At 37.8% G+C, this 20,956-nt stretch overlaps 1 protein-coding gene across 1 annotated transcript in view; it reads left to right on the top strand.

Annotated features, from left to right (window-relative positions):
• tox3 (TOX high mobility group box family member 3) overlaps nucleotides 1–5,357 on the top strand; it is an 81,509-nt gene extending 76,152 nt beyond the window's left edge. The window contains 2 exon segments of the mRNA XM_052028781.1: nucleotides 1,432–1,512; nucleotides 4,584–5,357. Coding sequence (XP_051884741.1) covers nucleotides 1,432–1,512; nucleotides 4,584–5,357 — 855 coding nt within the window.
• The last annotated feature ends 15,599 nt before the right edge of the window (nucleotides 5,358–20,956 follow it).

The following is a 20,956-nucleotide window of genomic DNA, read 5'->3' as shown; positions in this document are numbered from 1 at the left end:
AACAAACATAAGCCCACTATTTTTAAAAACAAGAGGAAGTGTGGAACTGCAGATCAGTTCATCTGATATTGGTAGGTGGGAAAATATTAGAATATATTATTGGAGTGTTATCAGGGCACTGAGAAAATAATAATAGGATTCGGCAGTGTCAGCGTGAATTGATGAAAGGGAAATCATGTTTGACAAAACTTTGAGTGTTTTGTGGTTGTATATAGCAAAATAAGTAAGGGCAGACCAGTGGATGTGGTGTATTTGGACTGTCAGAAGACCTTCATTGAGGTGTTACGAAAGAGCTTGCCAAACAAAATTTGGGTTATGTGGGATTGAGGATAATATACTGGTGTGGACGGAGAACTGGTTAATAGAAAATAGAGGGTAGGAATTAAGTCATTTTCCAATTAGTAGGCTGTGACTGGTCTGGTGATGCAGGGATAAATGCAGGGGGCCCCATCTGTTCACACTATATATTGCACTGGGTCGCTTTGTCCAAATCTGATAAGTTGGATGAGGAAACCACGTGTAATGCATCCAAGTTTTCTCATGTTGTGTGGCAGAATGAGTTATGAGGAGAATGCAGAGAAACTTCAGGGGAATGCCTATGTGAATGGACAAGAAGAGAGCAGATGGAATATAATATTGAAAAATGTGAGGTCATCCATTTTGGTAGAAAAAATAGATAAGTAGAATGTATTTTAAATGTTGACAGTTTGAAAGGTGAAGGTCTTCAGAAGGACCTGGGCAGATACCACAAACGATTAGGAAGGAAAATGGTTTGTTTTTCCTTTGTTGCACGGATCTAAAATTATATAGGGCACTTGTATGACTGCGCCTGTTCAGGTCTGGTTTCTCTACTGATGATAGAAGAACTGCAACAAAGATTCACGACGTTGGTTCCTGGGATGGAGTAGTTGTCCTGTGACGAGACATTAAGTAGACTGGGCTTATACTGCCTTGAGTTTGGAGGAATGAAAGGTGATCTCATTGAAACATACAGAATTCCTTTGGACTTGGCAAGATGCTTGGAGAGGTTCCCCTTGCTGTGGTTTCTAGAATCATAATCACCATCTCAAATGTTGGCCATTCAGAAAAATGATGAGGAGAAACTTCTTCGCTGAAGAGAGCTGGAAGCTTGTCACTGAGGATGTAAGGTTCAATAGATTTTTGTTAACTAAGGGAATCAATAGAAATAATGTTTGTGCTGGGAAGTGGCTTTAGGGTAAAAGCCATATCTTGATTGTATTGAATGGTGGATCAGGTACAAAGGGCCAAATGGCCTATTCGTGTTTCCATTTCTTAAATTTTTAAAATATCTTCAAATTTATATTAATCAAGTGCTGCAACATTGCTACATATCACAAAAGTCAAAATTGTACAACACTAATAATTATTCAAGCAATATTCAGTCTTTGAGAATATGTTTTTTGAATATAGGTATACAAGAGAAAAACAGAAGCTGCCAAAAAGGAATATCTGAAAGCTCTTGCTGCCTACCGAGCCAGCCTTGTTTCAAAGGTAATTTTCTGAAGGTGTTTTGTGAACGTGGTTTGTTTGCTTATGCTGGTTTTTATAGTTCATGCTAGGTCGTGGGTTACTGCAAGAGTCAAACTGAATTAAACCTTCACAAATCACATAACAGAACTTGGTTTTATATCACAAGTGACAAAAAGTGAGTGACAAAAGTGTCTGCAGCACATATTGGATTTATGGAAAGAAGCTGCATTTCATCATTTGTCATCTCTGTCAGAATAAGTTACTGCGGTAACGCATATCTTTCACCAGCTCTATCATCGGAGGAAGAAAATATAATTTATTTTAAAACAAAGTTTTTAATGTGGGTCAGAATGCTGTGGGTTCAAGGCCTACTGCTAGAATCCGAGGAAATAGTCTAGGTAGATACTTTAATGTAGGACTGATGTAGTTCTACACTGTCAGATCAGATGTTAAGATGAGAATTTCTCTGTCTTCTCAAGTAGGTTTGAAAGATCCCACAATACTTTTTGATAGCGAGCAGGGGAGATCTCTGACTGTTGTGACCAATACTTAACATTCACACATTTTCACTAAAACAAATTGTCTGGTCATTACCTTCATATTGTTTGTGGGATCTTGCTGCTGGCAGAATTGGTCCATACATTTGCTATATTACAGAAGTGAGTGCACCAATAATTTCCTTGAGAGCTGTTCAGCTTTTGGAATAATGATGCCATGTCATTTTCTTTCCTCTGCCAGTTGGTTAAACTATCAGTTTGTACTGCACGTATTATGATGTAGCGCTCACCAATGCCCATTGAGCTAGAAACAATAAGAAGGGGACCTAGAGTCTGGCAGGAGGGATGGGTTTTGGCTCTAATTTTATTTTGAAGGAGTGTTACACAAACTGGTTGGAGAAGTTCTGGGGTTTCAGAGATACTGGAAAATAATGGTTTTAATTGTTGACCAAGTAAGATAAGTGAGAGACAGATCTGAAGATCTTGAATCATTGAGAGAATTAATTGCATTAAGGTTCTCTTAAACATGCTTCCAAAGAATTGGAAGGAGATATTACAGAGACGATTGGAGATTGAGACTCCCTTGTTTTCGAATCTTAACATTCCAAATTCCCAAAATAACTACCTTCTAAATTTGAAACACATTGTGTTTAAGATTCTGCAGGTTGGTTTTGCTAATTTACAGAGATTCCTTAGGATATTTAAGAGAGACTTAAAACTAAAAATGTAAGCATTTATTTAAGCAATTGAGAAATGTTTACATGCAATAACTTCATTGCACTGGAGAAGTAAACTAGGGATCATGAATCAAATCGAATTATTTCAAAACAACAGTTCAACACAAGAGTCTTTTGTTTGAAAGACTACCCTGGTTAATTTTATACATTAACCAAAATAACCAAAAGGTATCCCCATGAATGAATTTTAAATGAACAAACTTATATTCAACTTGCTTGCTGCATATACTGGCATTTTCTCAATAAAGTTTCATCAGTTCCTAATAATACAAATATATTCTTGTTTAAAGACCTGAACAAGCAATTGATTAACTGTCATATCTTTCATTGTTTAAGAAATTTCAAATCTCTCTGCTCCAAGTTTGCAAAAATAAAATAGTCATGGCTCTACATCGTTACTGTTTGACAGTAAACTCTGGCAATGAACTTGTGCAACTCAATGCAGAGATCTAGAAGTTGATGTCAATCATAGCTTGCTCCATTATGAAATGCTCTGTGACAGTATTTGCAGATGCAACCAATACTGAATAAATGAATTGATGCAAACTTCAATTTTTAATAATTTATTGTGGTAAAAGAGATTGAAAAGTTAGGCATTATTGAATGATGTACAACTGAGTTTCTAATGATGTTATAAAATTAGTATTACAAATGAGAAGCATCTTTCTGTCCATTTTTTGATTAAAAATTTTTAGAGATTTTCAAAATACTTTGTACAGAATTTACATTTCTAGTTCTACTATAATCTTGTATACATATCCCATGCTTTAATTTGTTTTCTTTAAAATGTGAATTATAATGTGTCTTTAACTTTCTGGATTATTGCCTGCAAGAATTCTTCAAATGATTTAGTAAGGTTGGCTTGATGACTTTGTTGTTCCTTGACACCACAGATCCCCTATTAAGAATACCAGACTGAAGGTCAAAACAGAATTGGGAGAAACAACCCCACAGAACCCACTAAATTTATATGAGCCACTTTCATTATGATCAATGTGGCTCAGCTTGCCTTCCTTCTACCACTGACTGCAAAGTCCAAGCCGCCATATTTGTTACAGGCATGTTCATGGGTAGATAATCTTCCAATTTCTCATAATTAGTTCAAAATTGCTCCAAATGATTATTCATCACAGCATGCCTTTTGATATCTGATTTTTATTGCTGCTTATTATCACATGGCTGGTCGGGATATTTTCCCTTCATTATAACTGGTAATGATCAACATATTAATTTACCAGCTAACTAGCCAAGTCCCTCAAGTGCTCCAGATTTGATTAAAATGTTTCCACTGGATTTCACTGCAAAAATATGATAACATATTTGTATTAAGTCTTCATAAATTGAAAGGAAAAGTTGTTAAATACTTCAATGTCATTTAGCCATAATTGATCCTTTTTATTGATGTGGTGATTTGGCCTATCCAGCCTCCCATTTATATTTGTGTATTTTATTTGTCAAACATTGGATTGATTTCAGCTATGGAAATCCCCTTGAATCATGTCTGTAGCATCAGTAATATCAACAAAAAACATTTAAAATGGTGCTATTTTAAAATAAATTGATTCTCGTGTCTCTGATTATTGTGTTATTCTGCTGTGATGTGTAATAAATTATCAAACAGAAAAGAAAATGCAGGCTTTGACAATCCAACTCAACAACTACTAATGATGTGGGATATACTTCAAAGTAGTGGGGAAAAACTTAAGCTAAATTCAGGCGTTGCAGCTGTCTGGTTGTATAGAGATGCACAATAAATTCTCCGCCAGTAACATTATCAGCGCTACGTATGGATATAGTGGTTTATAGTAGTCACATGCCTTACTTAGGTTAAGGTTCCTGCACTTTGTTCTCTTTACAGGCTGCTGCAGAATCAGCGGAAGCACAGACCATGCGTTCTGTGCAGCAGACTTTGGCGTCGACGAGTCTTTCAACTTCCCTTCTTATGAATTCATCACTTTCGCAGCATGCATCTGTCTCAGTGTCAACCCAGTCCCTGCAACAGACACTGCCAAGGGCAATTGCCCCCAAACCAATGAGATTGCCCCTGCAAGGCAATCAGCTGGCATCTGTTTCTATCACAGCGAACATGTCAACAAACATTGCCACACCCATAGGAACTTCTATGGGCACCACTCTGGTCCCGACTTCACCTTCACCCCAGTTAAGCCCTCCACTGCAGTCTCAACAACACCAGATGCAGCAGATGCAACAGCATCAATTGCAACACTTCCAGCAGCATCACATGCAGCAGCAACTGCATCAGCAAATACAGCATCAGCATCAAATACAACAACACCAAATGCAGCAGCAGCAAATGCACCATCAAATGCAGCAGCAGCAAATTCAGCAGCACATGCAGCAACAGTTGCACCAGCAGCAGATCCAGCAGCAGTTACAGCAAATGCAGCTACAGCACATGCAGAAACAGCAAATCCAGCAGCTGCAACAGCAACACCCACCTCAGCACTCACCACCTCAGCATTCCCCTGTTGCATCGCAACCAGTGGTGGCCTCACAGATCACTTCTCCTCTTCCCACAAGGTCAAGTCCACAACCAGTCCAGCAACAACAGCAATCTCCACTACAAACCCAGGCCCAGACCCAAGTATTGCCACAGGTCAGTAAGTATTAAAAACGGAAAATTCCCAGTGAATCAAGTTGATGTGCCATTGTATACTGACGTGACTCATGTTCCTAAAATGGGAATTGAGTGGTATTTCATAAATTGATGAATCCGGTGTACTAATGACCTCAAACTGTTTGTTATAATAAAAATATACTTCAGGATCTTCTTTGTCTTGTGATAAACTGATCACAGCGTGGATTTTTAGGAATGAATTATGCACCCGTTAAGTTTATTGTTCATTATAATGTGAAGCTGAGCATTTTAGCTCCGTTCTGTACTATGTATAAAATACATTTTGTACAGCAACACATTTTACATACTTGAAGAAAATGTAAAACAAGAAAAATAACAGATTGTTTAAATAAAAGTTATACTAGTAAATAAAACGGTGTGGTAATTGGTATAAACATTTTTGCAATTCAGTATCGAAATAGAAATAATCCTGCACAATTAGATGAGTTAAGTGTAGATTGACGTTAACCAAACCTACCTATGGTTTAATTGGTGGCTTCGAGAAAATCATTCCCATTTGTTAAAGAAAGTGAATTCAGTGATTTTTTTTTCATTGCCACATTTTATATTTGTTTACTCTACAGAAATTAACATCATTTTCACTATTCTATTATGTCAGTACACCACATAAATGAAATTAGAATTATCCTTGTAGATTTGGCTAATATAAGCTCTCAATCGCAACTTCACTATTTGAGCAATGTCAGCTTACAATTAGAAAGGAATCAGAATCCATAAGGTGCATCATGCACAGAACAACTGATATTGATTTTTTTCCTTGATGGGAAATCAACAAATATATTACTTGGGGGGAAAAAAGCCCTTTATTCCATCCTATTTACTTTAAGCTCCATAGAATGTTTAGATCTTATTGGATTTAGTTCACTCTTGAGGAAGGCCTTCATAATTCATTAGTATTGATGGTCCTTTCACACTTCTGAAATGAACTCCACAGATAACACACTGATTATCTGATTCCACAATTGGATGACAATCAGGAAAGTGCAGTTACACTCTATGTACTGGTATGCTGCTTTGCAAATAAAATCCATCTGCTCCACTATCTCCAGTGACCATTGTTGAACAGAATAAAGAATGCATAATGAATTTGATTTGAAGAAGCAGGAAATGAATTAAAATCTGCACTGATTGGCCTCAGTTTTTACTAACTATATTTTTCCTTTGAATTCTCTTATAGGATATTTGATGCAAGTTTTTATTTTGATTGTCCTCCCCACATACCATCAACAAGACATTTCAGTCTGACATTCTGCTTCCCAGATACAAAACTAGCTCTTGTAAATGCATAGCGCATATAGGAATACTAATAAGAATCTAAGATAATGTATTTAAGAAATAACATTCATTGAATTGGACCGTGTTCTAAATAGATTGCAGTAGTAAAAGATCTTATCAGTTGTCTAATCATTCACCAGTAAATGAATTTGTAATTTGTATTAATAGCATTGAGAAAAAAGTACTGAGCACCTTTGTGCATCCTGCCTGCACACAGATGGGATTAGCAGTTCACATTATTTCATTTCTCATCCAAGTGCTTCAGAAATGAGGCTGCCATCGTAATGTTCTCTAGAACAGCATGGCTGCCGTCCCCAGCTGTCTCTAGTGATTAATTACAGCATCTGTCCTGTCAGAAGCTATAGTGGAGAAGTCTGGTTAAAATTGCAAATTAGCACTGGCAACAACCTTAAACTGCTGATGATAAAATGAAAATTAAAAACAGCAAGTGTCATGCATGACTGGAATCCCAATACACACTGGGGTACATGCTAGACTATGTGTCCACAGCTACCAGCTATTAGATGTAAACAGAAATTAAAATAATAAGCAGTCACAAAATAGCAGGTATTGTGTTGAGGCTGAACTACACTGTTACGTTGATAAGGAACATGCATTTCTCCTTTACTGCGCAACTGTTCAGCATTTTGATCCCTGTATACAAACATTTAATGGTGTAGTGGTGTATATCTGATTAAATTCTTAAATCCATTGCTCAGAATAAATTAGGTGGGAAGAAAAGAAAGCTTTGTGTGGGGAAATTATCTCCTCCAATTAACATTTCATCTGCTATCAGAAAATTAATATGAATTAGGCATCGAGATAATTCAGTGCAAATCAGCTTTTATATTTTATTGTCAGGTATAATTACATTTTTACTTCTGACAAAAGAGTAATATGAATCATATTTTAATTTATGTTTATTTTTGGCTATTTCAGACATTAAAGTTTGCATGACTCATTCTGCCCTAGGGAAATTAGCTGCCTCCAATGTAAAATTATGATGTGATATCTCACTTGCATGAACAGAATTTTTCTGTCCGTTCATTGCCTATTCATGGCACAAATATTTAACATGTCAATAATGTACAATCGCAGAAAAATAAGAAGTTTACGAATTTTAGCAGTGAGGTTTAAATAATTTTATCTGTTTTCATCTAATGCGGCAAGATTACACACAGGGATCTTTACCATTCTGGTAGAGAGCTGTATCATTATTCCCATTAAACAGCTTCGCATTAGTTGAATGAACACAAAAAAGTTTTAATTATAGTCGGCACTAGGTCATTAATCACTAACTTAGAGTACAACAATCCTGGTGACTGTATACAGCATAATTTCAGTCAGCCATTATCACCTGACCCATTGATGTTTGCAGTATTACGAAACAGATGGATTAAATATCTCAGGTTTAACCAGTGTCTTCTGCCTTGCTCTATTGAATAGTCTTTAAGCATTTGAAAAGATTCTTTCTATTACCCACTTCATGGAGTAGTTTGCAGTACTGGACTTGAGTATAACCTTTCTTGCCCCTTTGTTTGGCTTTTGTTTTGTAACAGCTGTTATCATCGTTTTTGGTCAGCTGTGATTGCTGGAGGGAAAATAGGACCAGATGGTGTTTTGCTATGCATGAATGGAGTGTTAGAGTAGTTTGGACTGAATAGGCCACGATTGAATGGTGTCTGTTCACCACCTGCCCCCTTAGCAGGCAGTACTTGGATCAGAGTAGCATGATCTGTCTTGGACTTAGTAGATTTGGATGGGAAAATATAAGAGAACTTTGTTGGATTTAGCTCATATTTATTGATCTGCTGTGAGGGCAGCAGCATTTTGCAGTACACAGTCAATTTGATTTAATTGGATATGACACCCCATGTACATGTAATCTATCATTGTTTTCTTTCAATACAGTTTATCTGTTTGTTTCCATGGAAACATGGAATTGTCGTATAGTATCAGATAAAGGAAGGAAGGAGGCAGGAAAATGTTTCAGTGTGTGTTTTTCCTTTTGTTCATTTTTTTGTAATTACGTTGCATGTAACAAAGATGCAAATCTCCAAAAAGTGTCTCCACCCAGTTTTCTGGTGCAGGCACCAGTCTTAAAATGCAAAGATGCAAAGGCAATACTTGAACCATGTATGGTTGTCCCAATTAATTTCAAAGATTAAAGCGTGCAAAATGGTGTTTTTACTCATTTTTAATTTGAATAGTAATTACTAATTATTGTGCAGACTTTACAAGGACAAGCTCTCTGAATATAATGCTTATTTGTGGCTAAAATGACCCTCCTTTTGTTGTGGAGTGCTTTGCCTATCTAATTTGTATGCAACCCTTGCTGGTCCTTGTCTGTTGGAAGCCAAAGTATAGCTTTCTTCATTCCTGTATCTACAGGTCACTCACTCCTTTGAAAAGAATGATTGTGAGTTTTGTTACCATGTATAAAGTTTAGTGCTTGACCTTAGACAGAATTCAGGGGCAAGATTGGGTATTTTCTTTATTCTGGTCCGTTGTGCACTCTCTGTATTTAGCATGAGGCTACAGCAAATATGCAGCTTCACACTCAGCATATGAAGGCAAGCTATTAAGACTGAAACCACATTATAGAGACCCCCTGTTATTCATTACAAGGAGCATTGGTATCATTATTCCTTGCCGACTGTTGATACTACATTTACATCTTGTTTGGGCACCACAGAGCTAGAAAATTTCGCCGACTCTACCCTCCACTTCAGAACCATTTAAACATTGGATTAATTAGAGGGAAAAAATTACCTATTTAAATAGTTTTTAACTACTTCCAGACCTTTTCACCACCTCCGCCTGAAGTCCAGCCTATCATCAGCTCTCCCCCACCAACTCCTGTGGGTGCTACCACTCCACTACGATGCATGAGGACTGGCTGCACAAATCCACCAATCCAGAGCGTGGAGTGGGATAATGAATACTGTAGCAGCGAGTGTGTAGTTAACCACTGCAGGTAACATTTCACATATACCTGTTTTATCAGATTAGTTACAATATCTAAATGAAAATGTATTTTTCAAGACACACTATACAAAGAAAGTTAGTGTGCAAGCAGTATGCACAAATGAAATCAAAATCTCAACACACCAGTATCTGCAGTGGTAGACATTTAAATGGATATATAAAGTGCAAGCCCGTTTGTGGCTGGAAACAAGAATTAGGCAACACTCCTTATGTTGTTTTAGATATGACAATACATACCTTCTCTGTATGTCCATTTTCATTATGCAAAACTTGATCTCAGCCATCAATCCTTGTCAGTTAGCAGAAATCAAATAGTGATTAACCCATCAAGTGTACTAATGTAGTGGAAGATGAATCTTCTGATTTGTAATACTAATATTTCTAGTTGATGGAGCATAGATCATCGTGGTTAAACATTACTACACTGATAGAAATCCTGAAACAGAGGCAGTTTGGAACTGATGGTAAATACTGTAACTATTCACGAATGTAAACTGTGTGGCATATGTTAAGAAGCACTGATCTATCTGTAAAGTTTTCAAGACGTTAAGGATATCTTCATTATCCAATACACTAGTATATTTACTATATTATTTTACGTTCTTTTGAAGCACTGTCGATGAAAATGAATCTAAAAGTCTCTTATTCTGTCTTGGTGTTAACGTTACTACCAGTTATTACAACATTAAGCTTTTTAGTTGTTTCTTTTCATTGTAGTTCTGAATAAAATGATATAAATGAATTCTCTCTTCAAGAGGCATAGATGAAACAGTGAAACATGCATACTTAAAGAAAAATCATGAAGTGCTGATATTTTCCTATTGCTAGCCCATGGAAAACATGATAGGCTTGCCAGTGGCACATTCCTTCTTGTCGATGATAAAGTGTGAGATGTGGAAACAACAAACAGAAATAAAAATATAGTTGGATATCATTATTTGCTGTTGTTAACATTGCTATCATGCACATTGTGATGCTCTGTGAACAGTGACTTGCATCTAAAGTGTGAATGTAATTTGAAAAATTACTATTGGTGTTTATGGTGCAAATCTTGTATTACCATTCCTGGTTGAACCACACCTGCCAGTTAAAATATCAATGAGTGAATGGGGGAATGAAAAACTGCAGAGCATTCGGCTGAAATGAATATCTTTCTGTTACTACTTCCAGTTACAAATATTTCACTTGCAGATCTGAAATTCTAAGATGGGTGATGCCATTGCGATGAGATGGAAAGGCTGATCTGTCACTGTGTACCTTGTTTATTGCTTTTTGTCTGAAATATTTCTTAAAAGCACCATTTAAATAAAATACATAATCTGATAAAAACTAAGAAGTAGTTTGTTACTAAAAAGCTAATCTCAAGACTTTGTTCAAATGTCATATTCATTCTGTTGTCCAGATTGGTAGAGAAAATCTGGAGTTTAGTTATCTACCTGGCATCTTACAGTGCTGAAAATGTGTGTCTAATTTTGTCTCAGATTAAAGGTAATAGCAGTAAGGTTAAACTCTTGTGTCTTCTGTAGGGATATCTTCATGGCGTGGGTTGCCTCTCGTAATCAGAGCTATACTGCTTCGGTGAAGTGAAGATTTGCCATCAACATTTTTGAGCCAAAACTCGGCATTTATCAGACAGACTGCCAAGAAGATGTTCTGAAAGGCAGCCTGACATGCTTTGTTTCCTTGTAGCTACATGGGCACAGACTTCAGAAGGCTTTCCAGTGACAGGCTGTACAGACTTTCTTTAGGCCCACCTGCCATTTCTGCCAGTGCCTGGAGAGCTGGCCATTTTACATTGTGTAATGTAGCTTCAGATGATTATTTTGTTTGACATGAACTTAAAGGGCATGGCTTTTAGTAAATGACATGCCTCTGCATGATTGCTGAAGACTGTGAGAAGACTCAGATGGAAAAACTTCTTTTGTGACAGTGATGTCATTGTGACCAGTCAAGACATAAAGTACTGAGTGAAGCATAATACTTAAGTGGAATGCTAACTACTTTTTTTTAACAATAGCTCTATCACTTTCTAATGGCTTAAAGGGGAAATTAGATTTTTGTTCAGAAATTCTTTCCATTTTACCTATTGTACACAATGATCAAGTTCAAGAACATTGGTTTCTCACAGATGTAATTATTTTCTAAGTTCTTAAGAAACCAGGTTCATCATGTAATCGAGCAATCATGTGGTATCCATGTAAAATCTTTTTCATTATTAGTTTCTATTTCTGCAACCAAAAAGCATTATTTTGATATGTACTGTATTGTAGGAATTGCTTTTTGTATAGCAATTTCTTAGCATAGTCTGCTCAATTGAACTGTGGCTCCTCTAAAGAAGAGTTCTGTGCATAAGGCCAAATGCTTTAAAAAAAGCTCCTCTTTAATGCAGTAGTCAAGTTAGGAATGACTAGAGAAAAAAAGCCCATAAACCAAAATCAATAATGTTTAATATTTTTACTTCTGTTTGTATTTAAATTTTTTGTATTAAAATGTGTTCTTATTTAAGGTTTAATTATTGAGAAACAATAGCTGATGTATTAATGATTGACCTTGCAGTGAAACATGTGTTTCTTCATTCAGAAACAAAAGTTTTCTTTCTCTATTGTAACTGATCTTTAATTTCCTTATTTTGGCTGTAATAAAAAGAGACATGAAAATACTTCAGAAACTGTGTCGTGAACCATGTGAAAGATAAATTTCCCATTGTGGAAGGCAGCACTCTGACATTTTTCCACATAATAAGCAATTCGTACAATAGGGTATTACAATGACGGATGTGTCACAACCCATGTAGGACAACTGAACCCGCCAGAATACACAAGAGCTTGGGAAACACAGATCAAGGTCAAGAAAGTCACTGTAACTTTGTAAGTCCAACCAATCACTCCGAACCTGAGCTCAAGCTAATAATTAAAACCTGCAAAATATATTAATGGGGTAGGGGGAATTTCTGGCAAAGCAGCACTTGGTGGAACCTTGTAGTGCAAGATTATTTAAGGATTATGAATCGGGGTATATTCATGGAGTCCAGTTACAGATCTTCTATAGTATTAAATAGCAGAATAGGCTCTGAAGGCTAAATGGCCTACTCCAGTTCCTATAACTTTATGAACAAGAGCATTACCAAGGGATTTCCTGGCCAAATATGTTAATGTGATAGAATTTGTCTGGCAGTGTGTTTTGGCAACTTAGATACTGCATTCAAGCCTGTGGTTCATTTCATGTTAAATTTGGGATCCTGTTCTGCATTAAAAGGTATTGACTGTTGCTAAATGTGAGGAGTGACAAGTAGAGGAAGCCTCTCATGTACCTGGGTGGCTGGTTTTGGATTCCATTTGGCAAAAAGCCTGCTCTGCATCCTCATGATCCAAGGATGATTTTTTAAAAAATGTAATTAGTGATTAAAAACAAGGTTCTTTTTCTGTTGAATCCCAGTTTCTATAGCACGGGTCTCAGACATCCAAGGACCACGTTGGAATAAAACTGTTGTTAGACTCGGAAGAACAATTTCTTGTTTGGTTCTTCCAGGAGTCAATGGATTAGTGCTCTGGTAGCAGCAACTTTGATGGTGGTGACAACGTGGGGGAGACCTTTGCCATTACTTGCTGAAGGCTCACTCAGCCTCCCAACCATCCAGTTTCTCAGTATTGCTGTCAACGAGCTACAGAGGAGCGTGCATTGGAATTTGCAACTTGGCAACTGCCCTCAGGTGAGGTCCAAGCTTAAAACTACTTTGGACTTCCTGAGACCACCTTTGGATGGGTGTGTGACCCAGGCTCACCATCAATTTGGGTGGAAGCCACAACTGCCTTTAGTTCCCCAATGGTTATGTACCATTGAACCACATCAACTAGCAATGGAGCAAGCTACATTGATTAAAGGTGGTTAGAAGCTTCTGAGATTTAGAAGTGGTAGTTAATCTTTGTGGGGTAGCTGGCATTGGAAAGAATTCTGCCAAGTATTCCCAATTTGGTATTGGGTACACTTAGACAAGTGCAACTTTGGGCCAATTAAGCAGGTAATTAGCAGTACTTCCATAGATAATTGCTTGGGATTGGGAGTGGGTGTGGATGTGCAAGAAGTGCAAGGAGCAGTGGCTCTGACTGAAACAGGCAGCGACAAAGGGTGAAAACAGGTAGAACTGGGCACTACCTGTTCAGTGGCAGTGCCTAACCTCCACTATCCTCCAGGTCATTAATTTTGGGATTTTGAGATAATCTCCCTGCCCAAACCCCTTCTAAGTCTTCCCTCTCCTTAAGGCACTGAACCTCTGTGATGTTTCATCCAAGCAGCCGTTTTGCATTTAAGCTGAGAAAGCTAATTTAGCAGCCTATTGATCTATTATAATCACTAATAACACAGATGGCTCCTGAGAAATGTAACAAATTGTAAATTCTACACATAAATTATTTAAATTCTCAATGTGCATTGAGACACATTGATACTTCCTCAGTTTTCTAATATTTAACTGATAATTATTCAGTTTCTATCTGGATAATATAGATAAACAAGATCATGGAGAAAGCATTTTAATCAACAAAGTTTTGCAAGTACTTGTGCATCAAACTCAATTATTTAATTGACTGAAGAAAGTGCAAAAGGCAGAAGGTGAGTGAAAAATGATATACATGTAAATGGTATTCTCTGCATAGATAAGTCCTCATCATAATTCTCAACTCATTTCCTTTAGTTTAAGGTTAAAAGTATCTCAAAACACATAAAGATCATATTATGCTGTAATCCACAAACATATTAAACTCTTCTTATGCATGTCAAGCTTTTTTCTCCAATATATTTAGTGTGATAGCTTAAGAGATGAGCTCTTTGCAAAGTTTAAACATATCTGGTTACGGTTAAAAGTATTATTTGTGAGGTGAATTGCAATCAAGATTTAGATTTCTCACGCTTTTGGCTCCCACATAACTTAAGGGTTTAAACTCCCAAATGGTTTCAGTAGTTCAATATAGGATTAGTGGCAGTTCTGCTGTTTTATTCTACAGGGGGCAAGAGGTAGGCCTGAAAATAGGTGCCGATCACAGGACAAAATGATTAGAACAGTTGATGGCCAATCTTTACACGAAGCCTTCAAATGTTGACAATCATCTTGTCGTGAGGATAGTGGTTAGGGTGGCGGTGTTTTCACTTCTCAAGGAAAAGCCCACTGACAGTCTGTGTAATTTCCATGAAGGATGCAGACGCCAGGCAATTGTCCGAAGGTTTTCATCTGCTAATTGTTATTGCTATCTTCCAGTGTTCGGATCTTACCACTGCATCTGTAATGTAACATAGAACAGTCTAGCACAGGAACATGCTATTTGGCTCACAATGTCTGCGCCGACCATGGTGCCAATCCAAACTAATCCCACCTGCCTACACGTGGTCAATATCCCTCCGTTCCCTGTCTGTTCAGGTGCCTGTCTTATTGCCTCTTAAACATTGCTATTTTATCTACTTCCACTACTTCCCCGACAGTGCATTCCGGGCACCTACCACACAACGTGTAAAAAAAACATGCCTCGTAAATCTCCTTTAAACTTCCCCCACCCCCTCAACTTAAACCTATACCCTCTAGGGCTTGACATTTCCACCTTGGGAGGAATACTCTATCTACACTTTGTACTTACATTTCTCAACAGTGGCAGCTGGGTAGCACCAGCTTCATGGAAGTGCCATTTCAGAGTACATTCAGCGAATCTTAACACTGATTCTTTCACCAGTAGAAACAATCATAATCATCAGACAGGATGTCATTAAATAGAAGGAACCAACAGACAATCATACTCCATAATAGTTGGTCTTAAGCATTACAGTGATTGTTACTATGTTTCACTCATTGGATCTGCAACATGATTATTCGGCAGACCTGACAAATGAACAGAGACAGAATTTAACCATGTCTATAAAATCCTATCAAGGTATACATGTGATTAAGCAAATTATTTGGCATGATATCTAAGGGAAGGTTGGTGATTTTGCACTTGCTGAATGAACAGGTTAATAACATACTCGTTTCAAACCCCTTGTTTGAAGCTCTGCAGGCTTTTTAGTACCTGCCCCAGTACCAAACAAGCTACCAATGTGATCCAGCTATCTGTCTGCGCCCTTTACCATGGTTGGTAGAATCTCTACCTCCAACACCTTTTCACTGTTACACAGAAAGGGAGGGATTGCACTCATTCCATCCATTTGCAGCCAGACACTCACTAACAATGGCTTGTCTTGTTGGATCCACACTGTTCGATCCAGTCTTCCTGAGGATTGATACTTTATCCCTTCTCCTTCTCACTTCCCCTCAGCAACATCAACTAAAGACACACACGAGTTTCTACTGTTAACAGACAACATCCAGCTCCCTCCACTACCTTGAAATTATCGCAGTTTTTCTGACAGCCAACGATATTAGAAATGTGAAATAAAGCCATTGTTTTTAGCCATCTGCCACAAGCTCCTCTTCATAAGTCCAGGTCCAGCAACACATAAATTTCCTGTTGCAAGGGCACCTTGCCAACCTTGGGTTTTGGAATTGGCATCCAGAAGTTCCTTACTAGTTGCAGATGGGGTTGGATGGAAAGGTTAATGTATAAAACTGATATTGGCGCCGGAAGCGTGGTGACACTTGCAGGCTGCCCCCCAGAACATTCTATGCAAAAGATGCATTTCACTGTGTGTTTCGATGTATATGTGACTAATAAAGAAATCTTATCTTATCTTAAAATTACTTTTTTATTCTTCCTCCACCGTGTTTCTGATCCATTCCTGTCTCCAAGCATTTTAATAACTTGAACTAAGGCACAGGTCAGCTGCCCATCCCATAGAAGCAAGGTCCCAATTCAAATGGCAGTCTCCACCTGATAATATCATTGATATTAGGAAACCATTCTAACTGTGGGCCCAAGGAAGTTCAAGTAAATCCTGTTGTTTCTCTAATTTATTGAGAAGTTTCTTTGTGTCAGAAGAAAGGAATGTGCTCTTCCTGGCCCCACAGAAGTACCTCTAGCCTCCTATGGCTTGAGCTCCACCAACACCCATCCATTCCTCTTCAACAATCTCTGAGCATCTGATCTCTGTACTTTCCCATTTCCGTCTGCAGAGATTGTTGCCATGTGTCCCTGATGGTATCTGATCTATCATGCCCACTGATGTAATGACATTCCTGATAGTTCCAAGTTGGGAATCAGTGTTGGACTGTATGAATATCACATCTCTATCACACTCAATGTCTATTTGGTCTTTTGCCTGCTGAATTGTTGTACATTCTCTTAAGGCCAAACACATACCATCCTGCAAATATATACATGGTGTATGCCTACAGTGCTGAAGGTTCAGGTCTCTACCATTTCCCAGGAAATCACTGAAACTCTAGCACAAAGGAAATGGGGCAGATATTCACTCATATGATCTTTGGACCCGGAAAAACAGGCAATCCTGAGGAAAAGCGTCATAAATTTGTAAAATACATATTGATAAGGCTTCCTATCTATTTAGTGTGAAATGGAAACCAAAATTTTTAACATTAAGTGAAAAACAGCACGAGAAAATGTTCACATCAACAGAACGTAGTGTAATGTAAAAAAGGAATCAATGGTTGATTTTCTGTGCTTAGAACCCCCAGCGTTATTTCTAATGCTCCAAAGGTGGATTTGTGAGCATCAGCAAGATGTGCAAAGTAATCAGGTTTTGGTGAAGGTCATTAATGAAGAACATGTGCAGCTTTCCACTATGAAATTTAAAAGAAGAAATAGTTTGATCTTGAAACATGACATACACTTTGCTTTATAATTTTAGAGCAATAATCTAACATTGCAAAAGGGTTTTTCTTCCCAACCATTCAGATCTTAAAATTCCCACATTATGCAAATTTATTGCAAACCCTTTTAGAAAATGAAACCAAGGTAATAGGTAGTTAATATTGCTAACTGGTATTGTTGTTTATTGTTGGGGTGGGGTGTGTGGACAAGAAGGCCTGGAAATCCCATGTAATGTTATTATCACTTTTATAGGAATTGAGAAGAATATGTGCCCAGTTAAGGTCTGGAGACCTACCCAAGTAACAATTATATCATCAATACATTTCAAGTGATTAAGACGAATCCCAATTAAAATGGGCCAACATACCTGGACACGTGGACGTTAAACAGCATTGCCTATAGAAAGCAAGTACTAGCTGAAGATTGCACTAGCAGGTAGTTAGGAATAGTACTTAGCTCAGGTTTTTACTTTTAACGACAATGATTGTATTTCTGTTTCATTTTGAGATCTGGAAGTTGCTGGTAAGGTGAGCATTTATTGCCCATCCCTATTGGTCCTTGAACTGTGTGGCTTACTGGCCTATTTCAGAGGGTTTTTAAGGGTCAACCACATTGTTGGGCTTGGAGCCCACATACAGGCCAGAACAGGTAGGGATGGCAGATATCCTTCTCTGAACCAGATGCGATTTTTACAAAAATCTTGTAGTTTTCTGGTTGTCATTATTGATAACTAATTTTATTTAAAGTTCAAGGTTATTAGCTGAATATAAATTCTACATCTGCCATTGCAATTTGAACTTACGACTATTTATTTTGCTGTTTTTGCAGAAATGTTAACTTTGGAGGACAGAGCAAATGAGGCAAAAGAAGCAAAAAGGATTGGAGATGGACAGAGAAGACTTTTTGTATTTACTGACTGATAAGGAGTGGGCATAACAGGCTGGGCCGGTGCACATTGGCCAACCCAGAACTTACCAAGCCATTTCCGAGGTCAGTTCAAAGTCAACCACAATGTTCTGCGTCCGTGGGTCATGTATAGGACAGAGTAGGTAAGAGTGGTAGATTTCTATTTTGAAGGACCTAATTGAACAAGAAGGGTTTTTTATGTGAATTCAGTAGTTTCATGTTCAGCATGACTATGCTTTTTTAAATTGTCAACTTATTCAATGACATGAACATAGAATCACAGAACCATAGAATGGCTACAGCACAGGAGGTGGTCATTCAGCCCATTATATCCATGCTGGTTCTTTGCTGGAGCAACTGTCTAGCCCAACTTGTGGGCCTTTCTTCATTGCCTTATAATCTTTTCTTCATATTCTTCTGTCCCCACAAATTCCCCAGTTGCCATTATGGGATTTAAACTCATGCCTCAAGATCATTGACAAAAACCTCTAGATACAAATCCAGCAACAAGCACAATACCTTTGAACTCCTAAAGTGTCACGATTTAATTATCTCTGAGTCTTTGGACACTAGAACCCATGAGCGGCTGTTTAGTTGAAGATACGAGTTTGGGGAATAGCAAATCCATGTACAGGCTCTAAGACAAGCCTCTGAGAATGGGCAACACTTAACTCTTAAGCTGCACTTCTCATTTGATGGAGAAGCAAATTTTCCTTGCAGACTTCAGAGGAATGTGTAACAGTTTCATTGGATCCCACTCCGGACCTGTACATAAGAAGTAACCAGGAGCCAGCTGTTGGCTACACCTCCACACAAGAGCAGAGTTATGGCACCAGGGGAGAAACCACATAACTCTCCAAGTGTTGAATGCTCTAAAACTTTTAACTTTCCATCACGACTTTTAGACAAGCCTCCTTGTTGATGAGTCAACACATAGATCCAGGGTCTGATACCCCTCAAGAGATCGGCTTGTAACAAGCCAATTGATCTCCCTTCTCAATGCAATACATTAGTAGATGGTAGGGGATAACATTAGTCATGAACCTCAGTAACAACAACTTACACTTATTTAGTGCCTCTATGTAGTAAAACATACCACAATGTTTCAGCAGCATGATTATCGGATAAAAATTTGACACAAAGCCAAGTAACGAGATAACAGGACAGGTGACTAAAAGCTTCAGCAAAGAGTTGGATGTGAAAGAACATATTGAAAGAGAGAAGGGGTAGGAAGGCAGAGAGGCATAGTGAGGGAATTGCAGACCTTAGTTTCTAAACAACTGAAAGCATGACCACCAGTTACAGAATGATTTAAGCTGAGATACAACTGTCTGTGGTTGTACAAGAGTTAGTAGCCTCCCCGTATCACCTTACACCATCATACCCTACATTGTCAGCTTTAGATCAGCTTGTAGCACTTTTGAAAGATAGAACTTATGAATGGTGCCTTATAAATGTAAGTTTTTGTTTCCATGGCCATTATATTGGGAAAACTTCTGCTCTCTGTCCATGTGTGAAAAGAGAAATACAAAGGTACAGAGAAAACAGGACATTTTTATGAAAGAACTATTGGAATATAGTTAGATTTTATAAAATGGAAAATTGTAAGAGCCATTGCAAAGTCAAAGAGGTTAAAAATGCTGAGGTGAGTTGGAAGATTTTTTGATTAAACCATAAAGGTTGAACCTCAGTTATGGGGAATAAGAGCATTTTTTAAAAAGTGTTACCTCAAATTGTCCAAATTTGCCGAATTAAATCTGATCAAAACTTTGGGCTAGTACTGAGAAATGTAATGTGGTGTAATGTAGCCCCACCTCATCAAATGTTTGCTTACTCCGTTGAAGAAAGTTAAAGAAAACACACCCAGACTAAAGGGCAATATTATTGGTGCATCACTGTTCTAAGATTAGACATAACACTGAGTGAGTCAATCCCTTACAACATGGATCAGTTACAAATACTTAACCAAAAGAAATACACAGAGTGGTCCGTATCCACACAAAGTTTCCATTGTTTTTTGAATTTTATCTTGAATGATTTGCATCTGAATGTCACATCTGATTTCCAGCATGTGTTTATTGAGACTTGGAGAATTCAGGATATTAGTTATTATATAAATCATTACTGCATTAATGAGTAATTAAACACTGGGATGAAAATTTGTCGTCCTTCTTTAATACGCTTACTCTAGGAGTGTCAAGGGAAAAGCAGCTGGAGAGCATGTTTGGTTAGGACTCAGATGTAATTGCTCTTTGCCTTACGTTAGAGAATTAGTGGGGCCTCTGTTCTCAATCAAGTCCTGCGGTTTTGAATGGGCAAAACTTGAGGATAGAGACTCACATTGTCCAGACAATCCCATCTCCCAATCCTCCCCAGTCCTAACATGGTCAATCAATAAACCAAGTGAGACTGTGAATATCAACCATTTCAGTGACAAAAGTATCACAGAAAACAGTAGTGACTGAATATTCTACAATACTTGCTGATGGTTCAATGATTCTCTATGACTGAGGTGAAGAGCGTGAACAGATAAATATTATTTCTCTGTAGCTACAGTGATGCTGAAAGGGAGACGGCATTTTGACTGTGCACAGTAGTATAAAATGGCAAGATTAATTCAACTTGATGCTGTGCACCTCCCTGGTTTTCATTTCA

Source organism: Pristis pectinata, chromosome 13 (genome assembly GCF_009764475.1).
Source record: "Pristis pectinata isolate sPriPec2 chromosome 13, sPriPec2.1.pri, whole genome shotgun sequence".
Taxonomy (NCBI): Eukaryota; Metazoa; Chordata; class Chondrichthyes; order Rhinopristiformes; family Pristidae; genus Pristis; species Pristis pectinata.
This window is presented reverse-complemented; position numbering and strand designations above follow the sequence as displayed.